Here is a 13,341-nt window from a genome sequence, read left to right as displayed (position 1 = left end):
AGTCTTACCACACAGTCTTTAATCATTCGAAAACGTCAGCCTTGATGTTAAGATCTGTTGAGCAGAGCAGTGACATGCTGCTCACCCAGAAAGAAGATTGGTTGAGGTACCGCTGAAGTGAGTTGTGCCCTCTTAAGCATCCTCCAACTCACAGTAGCCCATCAGAATCAAGAATGGGACAGAATTCACTGAGGTGACTTTGGATTGGGAGAAGTTTCTGCTCTGTGATGCACTACACTTCCTCTGCATACACCTGTCATTGAACAACAAGAAGGATTCTAAACTTTGCCTGAGTCAGTTGCCCTTTGCTGAGAGGTTGCTTTTAAATGTGCCAACCACTGCAAAGGCTGTCTTTGGCTGCCCCTACAATCTTCTTTTTTATATAGATACAACTCTGAGAGTCTGAAATGACTTGGGTGTCCATTTTTCATGACAATAGTCTTAAATATGCTAACAGTGAGTTGATTAGCACTATCAAGGCAGATTTCAACCACTGTGACCCAACTCAGGTCCATTCACTGGGCAAAAGGTGCATCATGCCAACCATTAGGAGAATGAAGAGTCAAGTGGAGGAATCTTGTTAGCTGTGTTCTTAAGGTGTGAATGACTGTGTGCAGCTTCGCAAGTTGGGATTTCATCCCTGTTGTTGGGAATATGGTCACACTCAATGAGGGTTAGCATGGGTAAGCAGAGCTCCTTTCCTATTAGTTCCATGACAAATCCACGAACTCTTCTTTTGGCAACTATTGATGTTCCAGAACATATCTTTAGAGTATATGAGGAAGTACTTCATCTGATGGATACTCAAATCCCTGCCATGCTCTGTTGTGGGTGTGCTAGAACCAGTAGTAACTCAAGGTGCTAGCCGTAACTTCACAGATATATGTTGGTTTAGTTCATCTGGAGTGTCAATGGGTTCTTGACTCGGTTTCCTGGAATCCACTGGTGCTTGGTGCATCATGTGTCCATCTGTGTTCTGCAATATATTGTTAGTTTCTCCAGTTCTCCTTGCTTAGTGTCTTGCCCACATTCAGACTGACTGTGCTCATGGCTTCTCTGGTCAGTCTCAGCATTTCTCTCAAAGTGTTGTCCAATGGTGTTTTATCACCACAGCCTGGTACAGCAAGTGAAGGCTGTGCAGTTGGTTCTGCAGTAGCTTCTGTTGAAAGGGGAACACGGATGTATTTGGGGCACTATTCAGCAATTGTGCACTCTTATTAACTAGTGAACACCCACGTGTTTCCAAGTTGGGTGAACTTGGGCACTTCTCACTTTCTACCTCAAATGAGGGTTCATCTTTCTTAGAATTTAAATCTGATACAGAGGGTGCAAGATTAAGAAGAATACTCAGTAAAAAATTTGGTGTGAAGCATGACAGGAAACTAGTTTCTATCTTTACCTTCCATTTTGATTTCACCCTCTGGAGCAACCATGTCGTATTAGAGGGCTTGGCCAGTTCTTCAGTCACCTTCCCAGATAGACGACTGCCACTGTCTAAGTCACCTGCTGCTTCATACACCTTTGTCTTTGCTAAGGCGGCCTCAGTTTCACGCTCTTCCTTGAGTGCACCCTGAGACCACAAAAGGTCTTACAATACCTACTCTGTTCTCAACTTCGTAACATAATGTGTAATTCTCCTTCATTTTGTAGCATGTCTACTTAGAGTATTTCTACTTATCAAACAATTGCGATCTGCTTTTGCCTTGGCAATTTCTAGTGAGTGACACATTGAACAATTCAGTAAATGACACCAAACATATTAATTCTGTTTCTCTTTCTATAGATGTGGCCTGACCAACTGAATATTTCCAGTATTTGATGTTTTTTTTTTAAATTACTGCATTAAACAGCCAGCAAAGTACTTTGTATAAACCCTCCCTCAGGTGACTTTGGTTTTTTGAATTATATACTTACCATATCTGTCATTACATAACAGACAACTGAGGATATAAGCCTATTTGAATTTTTGTCTCACTTTGGTTAGAAAATTCTAAACCCTTTATTAATGGAAAACACATGGGTGAATGGAATTCACATCCTATCTTTCATAATCAATAACTTTGTAAAAGTAACTTATTGGGATATTCCAATAATTGGTATCACTATTGAACTGTTAATCTTAGAGTATTTGAAAGAAGAATGACTGTGAAGTTGATAAGCAGGCAAAATTTACTATATAGAAACAAATCAACCAATTCAGTTTCCTAGTTGAAAGCAACCAAACAACCAGTCTTTCAGCTGGAAAGGTTGCTTCATCAAACTGAAGCTTATGTTAAAAGTGGTGCACTGAGCATGACAAACACTACGTCAGTGAAGACAGATATATACAGCAGAGAAATTGACTCTTCAGCCCACTACATCCATTCTGACACCTTTGCCCATCTACACAAATTCTCTTTGCTTGTTAAGGACTATATCCTTTTACATCTTAGAAAAGAGATCCGGTTCAGTCCAAGGCCTGGTGAATTCTCCTCTGCACTCTCTCCCACTCAATCACATCTTTCCTGTATTGCAACCAAAACTGGACACAAGAGTGAAGTGAGATGGAATACAGAAGGTTTGAGAGATTATTGGGCATCTTCCCGGACTTGGAGGAAACACTTTTCTGCTGCTTCTCCCACAAAAGTGTTAAGCCCTTCTCATCTACTTTAAGCTGTCAAAGACCTGGAATGTGGTTAGAAACAGAATGACCTAGAAACTGTTGTGTATGTTTAAAAAAAAGAGCACAGGAAATAACATCACTTGATACAGACTTACAACAATGATTATGTTGAGTCTGCAGGTGCAATTCATACATGGTCAAATTTTCTGCATAAGGGGAAATGATTTGGAAATGGTCATTACACATTTCACTCAGGCAATAGTGCACTTTCAGTTAGTAGCACTGATCTAAACCACGTTAAGTGATGGGATTTCTTGGCCAATAGCCATTTAAATTAAGATAGACTCAGTTTGTTTGTAATGTATAAATTACCAGTCTGATTGTCCATTGCTGTGTTGGCTATCTCCTCTAATTTTGTTTCCATTAATACAAGAAGTTAATGAGTTCAATCCAGACTCACCCAACTTTACATATTTTGCATTTGCACCATCCCAACTCTCACATTTTTAAGAGACACAATAGAGTTCTTAATATCACTGATCTAAGATGTTTAAAGATCTATGCTATTGTTTTCCTGAAATTCTAATTGCAGCAGCTTAGTGTCTTCATGTCCAAAAACACCAACTCATTCTTGGAACCTGAATCTCTCTGTAATTACAATGTAGAACAGCAGTGCAAGGACGCCAGTCCTTTGGCTAAAAACATTGCTAACTTACTTACTAAATCTCTGCCTGTACATGATAAATTCCTTCCATTTCCTGCATATTCCAGTGTCTAACAGCTCTTTAAATGCCGCTATCACATCTGCTTCCATTACCACCCCTGGCAGCCAGTTCCAAGCACTGTGTAAAAACTTGTCCCAAACATCTCCTTTAAACTTCTGCCCGCTCACATCAAAAGTATTCTTATTCTGAGGAAAAAAAAGATTCTGACTATCTGCCCTATCTATGCTTATCATAATTTTATAAACTTCTGTCAGATCTCCCTGGACTAAGATGGTGTCAGTAAGTGGCACTCTGCATGCAGCTCTGATGGGAATCATCATATATTCCCATTCAGCACTACACAGCGGAAATCCACAGTCACAGCCATGGGTACTTGGTAACCAGCATCATTTTAAGACATATAAAAACTCAACTGATACTCAAAATCGATAAACCTCCAACAGCAGATTCGTGTTGCAAGTGTGGTTTCTCTTTAAGAAAGTGGAAGTGGGGACAGTGCACTGGTCTACAATTATGATTAAAATGCCAAGGCCTTAGACCCCATTCCCGACTATCCTGCTGCCAAATATACCATCTCTGGAAAATAAAACTGAAGACCTCAGAGCAATTTTGCTGTACCAGAAAGACACTGGGGAGTGAGGTGTACTTTGCTTCAGGAAACATGGGTATCACCACCATTTTGGATGCAGCACTGCAGCCCAATAGCTTCATCACTCTCTGCAAAGACATCAGCTCAGTCTTTTAAAGATAAAAGAGGTTTAGTATGACCTGTGATTAATTCATCGTGGTATATTGACATGGAGGTTCCATCTCAGTCCGTCCTGCTCATCTGACCTAGAACATCTAGCAGTCAAATGTTGCCAATTTTATCTGCTGAGGGAGTTTTCCACTATCATCCTGATAGTGGCGTACTTTCCAGCTCAGGCCAGCATCAGGCAGGCACTGGAGGAGCAAAGCATCGTAATCAGCAGGCACGAAACTCCACACTCTGATCCCATTCCTATCATTGTTGGGCATTTCAAACAGGCCAGCTTGAAGTGTCTCCAAACAACTAGCACCAACATATCAGCTATAGAACCAGAGAAGCCAACACACTTGACTACTGTTATACTACCATCAAAAACACGTACCATGCCATCCCACACCCATAATTTAGTAAGTCCAATCTCCTGGCTCTACTTCTACTCCAGGCAGAGACTGAAGACTGCAGCACCAGTGGTGAAGACCAAGAAGGTATGGTCAAAGGAGGTGGACACGTGCTTACAGAACTGCTTTCATCATTGGATTGGACAGTATTCAGGGATTCATCTGTGAATCTGAAGGAATACACCACAACTTCATCAAGAAGTGAGTGGATGAGTGTTTGTCTTCGGGAACATACCAGACATACCCAAGCCAAGAGCTGTGGATGTACTAGGAGATTTTGTGGCATTCAAGACCAGTGATCCAGAGTTATATAAAATGTCCAGGTATAGCCTGCAGAAGCCTATTGCTAGAGTGAAGAAACAATTCCAATTAAGGTTAGGGACAGAATCAGAAGCACGTCAGCTCTGGCAGGATTTGCTGGACATTACTTTCTAGAAGGGGAAACCTAACATCATGAATGGCTGTAGTGCTTCACTCCCAGATGAGCTCAAAGTCTTTTAAGCAAACTACACCTTTGCAAATCCCTGCAACATCTGGTGACCCTGTAATCTATCTCAGAGGCTAACGTAGGTATAATCTTCAAGAGAGTGAATTTTCACTAAATATTTCATTGTCATAGAGTAGGATGGTGAGATAATTTACACAACAATTACATAAATGATTTTTAAAATTAGATTTTAAAGACATATTGTTAAGTTAATCTTTACCTTGTTGTGCATTGCTCCATTTCTCAGGTCCACCCGTGACAGTGAAGATGAAGAGGAAGAAGAACGAAGCAAAACACGAGGCTGCACTCTGCAATACCAACATGCATTAGTACAAGTCTTTACACAATTCCACACAACCTCTTCAGAGGGTACAGATCAGATAATCACCATGTTAGGATCGGAATGGTCAGTTGATGTCACCGATCTAGTCAGTGACTTCATGAGAGTGGAGGACACAAGAATTGCACAGATTATGGAAGGCAATATACTTGGTGGACGTGAACCTGGAACTACTATGTTCAAGGTTAGCTATTTGTCATAAAATTGAAGTGTTTGCTTTTGGGTAAAGAGTGGAGATAAATTATACAGAAGGTCGAGTTTTATTGCTTAACATATGGAAAATTTGCAGAATATTTGTGATATGTTAGTGTGCGTCATATAAATAACAATCTCATGACTTCCATAAGTATGCATACTTTCTTAATTAATAATTTTAACCAATACTATGAGGTAGCTCAAAATGTGACTATTTTCTATTCGTATGTATTTGTACACTACTGTTGCTGTCTTGTCAGGGCAGCAGGAAATGATCAGCTTTTTATTTCTTAATACCTGTTTAGAGCACAAAAAATTGGCTTGTAAATTGTGCAAAGGATTATAATATAGGCAACCCCTGGATTATGACTACTATGGAAATGGAGTTTGCCCTGATAGAATTCATAATTATTATCCAGAAATTTGACATACATAATAAAATTAGCTCTCATAGAATTTATGTGAATAATAAGTAAGTACACACAATTTTTTAGCTCATCATGAAAAGTCAAGATATGGACTGCTTTCTAGGAAACTGTGTGTACTTCCAAAGATTATATTGATAATTAGAATTCACGAGGTACTGAAGGATCTGTTGAAATCTGCTACAGTCATAAACAGAAATCCCATCTTGGGATGAAGAAAATATTTTGGTCATTTAAACATTATTGGGCGCAGTATGTTATAGAATTCATACAAGAAAATTGAAGTAACAGATCACAAATAGTGTAAGCCTATTAGCTCCAGTTAATGAGTTAATATCCTTAGAAGTTAGCATGAGTGCAAATACCTAGGGGTTGAGAAATATGAAGGTGAGTTTATAGTGAGAATTTGAAATATGGGAAAATAAATACATGGATGGTATAGAAGTAAGCAAATATCAAATGAAATGTCTTTTGGCATAGTACATCTCAACAAATAATTGATTATCATATAGCAAAACAATCTTACATTTACAGTTAAGAACTTCCTGAAGTTCTTAACCAAAGAGCTTGTGAAATACCACAGCAGCTAATTTTCACATAGCTAAGAAGTAGATATAGTGAATGATAAAAATAATCATTATATTTGTTTCTGATGACCTGGGTTAAAGATAGACTGCTGACAAATTCTAAAGTTGTTGCTTTCCTCTGACATGTCAACATCAAGATCCAAAGCTAAGAAATAATTCATATCAAAACAGAAAATGCTGAAATAATTTATTTGGTGAGGCAGCATTTGTGGGCAGTCAAAGTTGATGGTTCAGATCCAAGACCCCACATTCAAATGTTCAAAGTAAGCTTTATTTTCAAAGTACATATATTGTCACCATATACTACACTGAAGATCATTTTCTTGTGGGCATTCACAGTAAATAACAAGAAACATTAGAATCAAAGAAAAACTGCACAAAATGACAGAAGGACAACCAATATACAAAAGACACACAAATTGTGCAAATATAGAAATAATACTGAGAACATGAGCTGTTAAGTCCTTGAAAGTAAGTCTGTGGAAATAATTCAGTGATAGGGTGCATGTAGTTATCCCCTCTGGTTCAAGAAACTGATGCTTGAGGAGTAATCATTGTCCGTGAATCTGTCGGTGTGGGATATAAGACTCCTGTATCTCTTTTCTGAAGTCAGCACCACAAAGAGAAGATGGCCTGGATGGTGGGAGTCCTTGATGATGGATGCTGCTTTCCTTCAACTGCACTCCTTATAAATGTGCTCAGTGATGGGGTGGGCTTTACTTGTGATGGACTGGGCTATATGCACTACTTTTTGTAGGATTTTCCATTTAGGGGCATTGGTGTTTCCATACCAAGCTGTAATGCAATCAGTTAGTATATTCTCCATCATGCATCACTAGAAGTTTGTCAATGGTTTAGGTGACATGCTGAACCTTCACAAACTTCTAAGAATGCAGAGGCACTACCATCCCTTCTTTGTAATAGATCCTCATCACTCACTGCTGCCATCAGATAGAAGGTACAAGAGCCTCGGGGCTCGCAACACCAGGTTCAAGAACAAAAAGGGTTAACTACACTCATTTGTCCATCCAATAAGGCATATATGTCAAACTCAAGGCCCGCGGGCCAAATCCAGCCCGCGGTGGAATTATCTTTGGCCCGCGAGAAAATATCTAATTACTATTAAAGCTGGCCCCAGTAATCGAAGCGCCTATGGCGTATGATATGGCTAATGCTGAGTTTAATCAGGTATCAGGTTTTCAGGGTTTTTAGTGTTTATTTGGCAGTCTTGCTCGGCAGTCTTCTTCATAAGAAACGGAATTTGTAAAGTGAAACATTTTGTAGTTATAGCTGAGACTGAGACACATGAGAGCAGGCTGAAATAACGGAGGCAACGAAAGCTGCTCGCGTCTGACTGATCCGGCCCGCATGAAGCTGCATTTTGCTCAATCCGGCCCGTGACCTAAAATGAGTTTGACACCCCTGCAATAAGGTGTTCCCATAACCAAAGATCTCACTTTAAGGATTCTTTATCTTTTTATTTCATGTTCCTGTTATTTATTGCTATTAATTATGTTTGCATTTGCACAGTTTGTCTTCTGCATTCTAGTTGATCTTTCACTGATCCTGTTATAGTTACTTTTCTATAGAATTGCTGAGTATGCCTGCAGAGAAATTAATCTCAGGGTTTTATGCGGTGACATATATGCACTTTGATAATAAAATTTACTTTGAACTTTGGAGCTTATTGATTTGTTTTGAGGGGATGGTAGTGTTGAATGCAGAGCTACCATCAGTGAGTAACATTTTGAAATATGCTTCTTCACAGTCCAGATGTTCCAAGGTTAAGTGAAGAGCCAATGAAATGGTATTTGCTGGTGACCTGTTGTGACAGTAGGCAAACTGAAGCTGATCCTCGAGCAGGAGTTGATATATTTTCGAAGCATTTCATCACAGGGTTTGTGAACGCTACTGGACGATAGCCATTGAAGCAGGTTACCAAATTCTTATTAGGCACCGGTATAACTATAGCTTGCCTGTAGAAAGTGGGTACTTCAGACTGCTGAAGCAGAAGGTTATAGATTCCCACCAGTTGGTGAGCTCAGGTCTTCAGTACTCAGCCAGGTACACTGTCTGGGCCAGATGCTTTCCATAGGGTCACCTTCCCGAAGGATGCTCTCACATTAGCCTCAGAGACTGATATCACAGGGTCGCCAGGGTCTCAGAACTGAAACAGTAAATCTGTTTCAACTTCCACAATTGCTGCCTAAGTGGATGCCTCCAACATATTCTGTTTTTATTCCAGACTTCCAGCATCTTTCTTATTTTCATTATGCCATGAATCTTCCAATGTGTGTTGCAGAAGGAAATTGTATTACAAGAAAGATGTTTGATTTTCTAATCTCCAAATCATCTCATTTCATAAATTTGCCACTGGTATATATCCATATTTAAAAATGCAAAACATAATGCAGTAAAAAAAAACAAAAACAAGCAACATGGTGAAGACTTACTCCTAATAATTTCTGATTAAACAGAAACAAATTGCCTGCAGCACTCCTGAATAAATGGATAGCAGTGTTCAGACTTCTCCAAATGATGAACTTTTATCATCACTGGTCAGAATATAAATGGTAATTATTAATTTTCGTAGGGGGGCATTGCTAATTCCTAATTTCCCTGGAGAAGTTATTAATAAGCTAGCTTCATGAAATGCTGCAGTCCTGGTGAAGGTACATCAATGCTGTTGTGTAGGAAGTGTCTGGACTTAAAGAATGACAATGCATTTTCAAATTGTAACCACATATGACTTGCTGCTTGTCTTGCCCTTCCTGGTATAATAGAACAGAGAGTACAGGCAATTCGGCCTACATTAATGTGCTAACCTTTAATGTGTTCCATGATTAATCTAACACTTCCCTCCTACTTAACCTCTATTTATCTTCCATTCATGTGCTATCCAAGAGTCTTTTAAGTGCCCCAATGTATCAGCCACAACCACCACCCTGGTAATGCCTGACAGAGAGTTGTCATTTTCTGTGTAAAGAGCACAACTCTGACAACTCTGCCCCAAAATTTTCCTCCACTCACTTTAAAAGAGTGTCTTCTGGTTTTAGCCATTGGGAAAAAGGGTACTAACTCACTGAACAACAACTATAGCTCAGCATTTAACACCATCATTCCTGTAGTCCTGATTGAAAAGCTGCAGAACCTAGGCCTCTACTTCCTATCCGGAAGGTTACAATTGTGTGGATTGATGATAACATCTTCTCCTCAGTGGCAGTCAATACAGGAGCAACTCAGGGATGTATGCCTAACCCACTGCTCTACTCTCTCTATACCCATGACTATGTGGTTAAGTATAGCTCAAATGCCACCTATAAATTTATTGATGAATCAACTATTGTTGGCAGAATCTCTAATGGAAATGAGAAGGCATACAGGGGCAAGATACACCAGCTTATTGAGTTGTGGTGCAGTAAAACCTTGCATTCAATTTCAGTAAGACCAAAGAGCTGATCATAGACTTTGGAAAGGGTAAGATGAGGGAACATGAACCAATCATCAAAGAGGGATCAGAAGTGGAGTGAGTGAGCAATTTCAAGTTCCTGGGTGTCAATATCTCTGTGTCTCTAACCTGGTCCCAACATATTGAAGCAGCTATAAAGAAAGCAAGGCAAGGGCTGTATCTCATTAGTTTGAAGGTATTTAATCTGTCACATAAAACACTCGAACTTCAACAGATGTACTGTAGAGAACATTCTGACAAGCTGCATTACTGTTTGGTATGAGCATGAGGCTACTGCACAGGATTGAAAGAAGGTACAGGAAGTTGTAAAGTTAATCAGCTCCATCATGGGTACCAACCTCCATAGTATCCAAGACATCTTCAAAAAGCAGATCTCAGAAAGGTGGTGTCTATTAATAAGTACTCCATTCACCCAGGGCATGCCCTCTTCTCACTGTTACCATCAGGAAGGAACTACAGAAGCCTGAAGACACACACCCAGCGATTCAGGATCAGCAGCTTCCCCTCTGACATCCAATTTCTAGATGAATATTGAACCCCTGAACACTACCTCACTTTTTAAAATTATTTCTGTTTTTGCACTATTTTTAATTTAACTATTAAATATATGTATATTTACTGTAATTCATTTTTTCTACATTATCATGTATTGCATTGCACTGCTGTTACTAATTTCACAAATTTCATTGGCATATGCAGCAATATTAAAGCTGATTCTGATTCCCTCATAAGACACATTCTCTAATCCAGGCAGTACCCTCATAAATCTCCTCTCTAATGCTTTCACACCTTACCTATAATAAGGTGACCAGAACTGAACACAATATTCTTAAATCAGTTCAGTTCAGTTTCAGTTTATTGTCATTTAGAAACCACAAATGCAATGCAGTTAAAAAATGAGACAACATTCCTCCAGAATGGTATCACAAAAGCATATGACAAAACAGACTACACCAGAAAATCCACATAACGTTTGGCAATCCCCAATCCAGAGTCCGGAGAGGCTGCTGCGTATTAATATCGTGCTACTGTCTTAGCGCATTCCCTGGAAAGGAGCGCCAAATCCACCAGATAAAACAAGACCAAAAACTAAAGCTACAAGACCTGCACAAAACCACATAGTTACAACAGTGCAAACAATAGCATAATTGATAAAAACAGACTATGGGCACAGTAAAAATAGTCCAAAGATGTTAAAGGACTATAAGTTCAAAAGAAATCACCACACAGTTTCCACAAGTCCCCAGGGTCCTGACAGACTCGCCATCCCACACCGGTGGCAGAAGGGAATACCCCCACTATGGACTTCCACGGTGCCACCCAACTCAGCCTCGCAGACGCAGCACACAACAAAAGCTCTGTGGAACCCAGCCTCGCAGACGCAGCACACACCGAAAGCAAACTGACTGCAGTGGACTCTGAGTCTGGCGAACCTCCAAGCCAATGACCATCCCCTCCGGCACGGCTTCTCCGAGCACCACCCTCTGCCAAGCGTATTAAGACAGCCCCGCCAACGGCCATCGACAACACGACCCCGCGGACTCGGGGCCTGTTCTTCCCAGCAGAGTCCCGGACCTCACAACAGCAGCAGCAACAAAGAAGGTTTTCCTGGATATTTCCCGATGTTCCTCTGTGCTCCCACATCCGTTTTCAATCGATTATAATTGCGCACGGTACCCCACTTCGCAAATAACAGATAATCAGCTCTGGAGTGGCTGCTGCAAGCTGCGTCGTGCCGCCATCTTGGGAAAAAATGTGGTCTAACCAGAGTTTTAGAGAGCTACATCGTTACCCTGAGGCTCCTGAACTCAGTCCCCTGACCAATGAAGGCCAATACATGATATGCTTTCTTAACCACCATATAAACTTGTGCAGCAGTAACTTAGAGGGATCTGTGGACTTGGACCTCAAAATCCCTCACTTCCACCACACTGCTAAGAATCCTGCCATTAGCCTTGTATTCTGCCTTAAAGATCATTTTAAAGTAAATTGCTTCAACATTTCCTAGATTGAATTCCAACATGCTCTTCCTCATGTCAATGTCCCATAGTAACCAGTAGCCTATGATAACCTTCTATTCACAACTCTGCCAACCTTCGTGTCATCTGCAAACTGACTAATCCTCAACCCTCCCTACCTTCCACTTCCTCATCCAAGTCATATATAAAAATCATGAAGAGTAGGGATCCCAGAACAGATCCCTGCAGCACACTACTCATCACCAACCTCCAGACAGAATACACTCCATCTACTACCACCCTCTGCCTTCTTAAGCAATCCAATTCCAAATCTATCGTTCCAAGAGTCTATGGATTCCATGCCTCATGAATTTCTGGATGAGCCTACCATAGGGAACTATGTGAAATGCCTTACCAAAATCCATATACACACAACCAGCACTCTATCTTCATGAGTTTATTTTGTCACTTCCTCAAAAAAGTCAATTAGGCTTGTGAAGTACGACACAGCCCTCTCACAGAGCCATGCTGACTGTCCTGAATAAGAGAATGGCTCTTCCAATGATGATAAATGCTGTCCCTAAGAATCCTCTCCTTTAGTTTGCACTCCAATAACATAAGACTCACTGGTCTATAATTCCCAGGATTGTTCCTATTATCCTTCTTGAACAAAGGTACAAATATTTGCCACACTTCAGTCTTCTAATACAGCTCCTGTGCCCAATGAGAACACAAAGATCATCTTCAAATACTTAGCAGTCTCTTCCCTCACTTCCTCTCTTAATCTGGGCTAAATCCTATTTGGCCCTGGGGATTTATTTATCCCAGTGTTTTTCAAAAGTTCTAACACTGCCTCATTATTAACCTTAACATGCTCATACACATTTGTCTGTTCTCTGATGATCTCCCGTTGATCAAGGTCTCTCTCCCTGGTGAACACAGAAGCAAAGTATTCATTAAGGACCTCCCCTTCCTCCTCTGACTCCAAATATGTTTCCCACTTTATTCCAGTGCCATCTTGCGTTCTCTCTAGTCATCCTCCTGTTCTTTACATAGAATCCCCTGGGTTTTCCATAATCCTACTCACCAAGGCCTTCTTATGTCCCCATCTACTTCTCTTATATCTTTTCTTAAACTCCTTCCAGGCTATCTTCTAACTCTCAAGAGCCCTGAATGATCTTTGCTTCTTAAACCTTGTTAGGTGCTTATCAGTAATACAAGAGATTGTGCAGATGCTGGAGATTCAAAATTACACGTGCACAATGCTGGAGGAACCCAGCACATCGGGCAAATTCTATGGAAAGGAATAGAGTCAATTCAAGTCCTAATGAAGGGTCTCAGCGTGAAGTGTCGACTCCGCATTCCTCACACTGAACTGAAATACTTCTCATCTAAACGTTATTGGTA

General features: G+C 40.3%; 1 protein-coding gene across 1 annotated transcript in view; it reads left to right on the top strand.

Moving 5' to 3' along the window:
• The window catches only part of tmem132e (transmembrane protein 132E), a 553,547-nt gene that overhangs the window by 483,134 nt on the left and 57,072 nt on the right, over nucleotides 1-13,341 (top strand). The window contains exon 7 of the mRNA XM_059973087.1: nucleotides 5,208-5,484. Within this exon, the coding sequence (XP_059829070.1) occupies nucleotides 5,208-5,484 (277 nt within the window). The remainder of the gene's footprint in view (nucleotides 1-5,207; nucleotides 5,485-13,341) is intronic.

This window comes from Hypanus sabinus, chromosome 6 (assembly GCF_030144855.1).
Source record: "Hypanus sabinus isolate sHypSab1 chromosome 6, sHypSab1.hap1, whole genome shotgun sequence".
In the NCBI taxonomy this organism is placed as follows: domain Eukaryota; kingdom Metazoa; phylum Chordata; class Chondrichthyes; order Myliobatiformes; family Dasyatidae; genus Hypanus; species Hypanus sabinus.
This window is presented reverse-complemented; position numbering and strand designations above follow the sequence as displayed.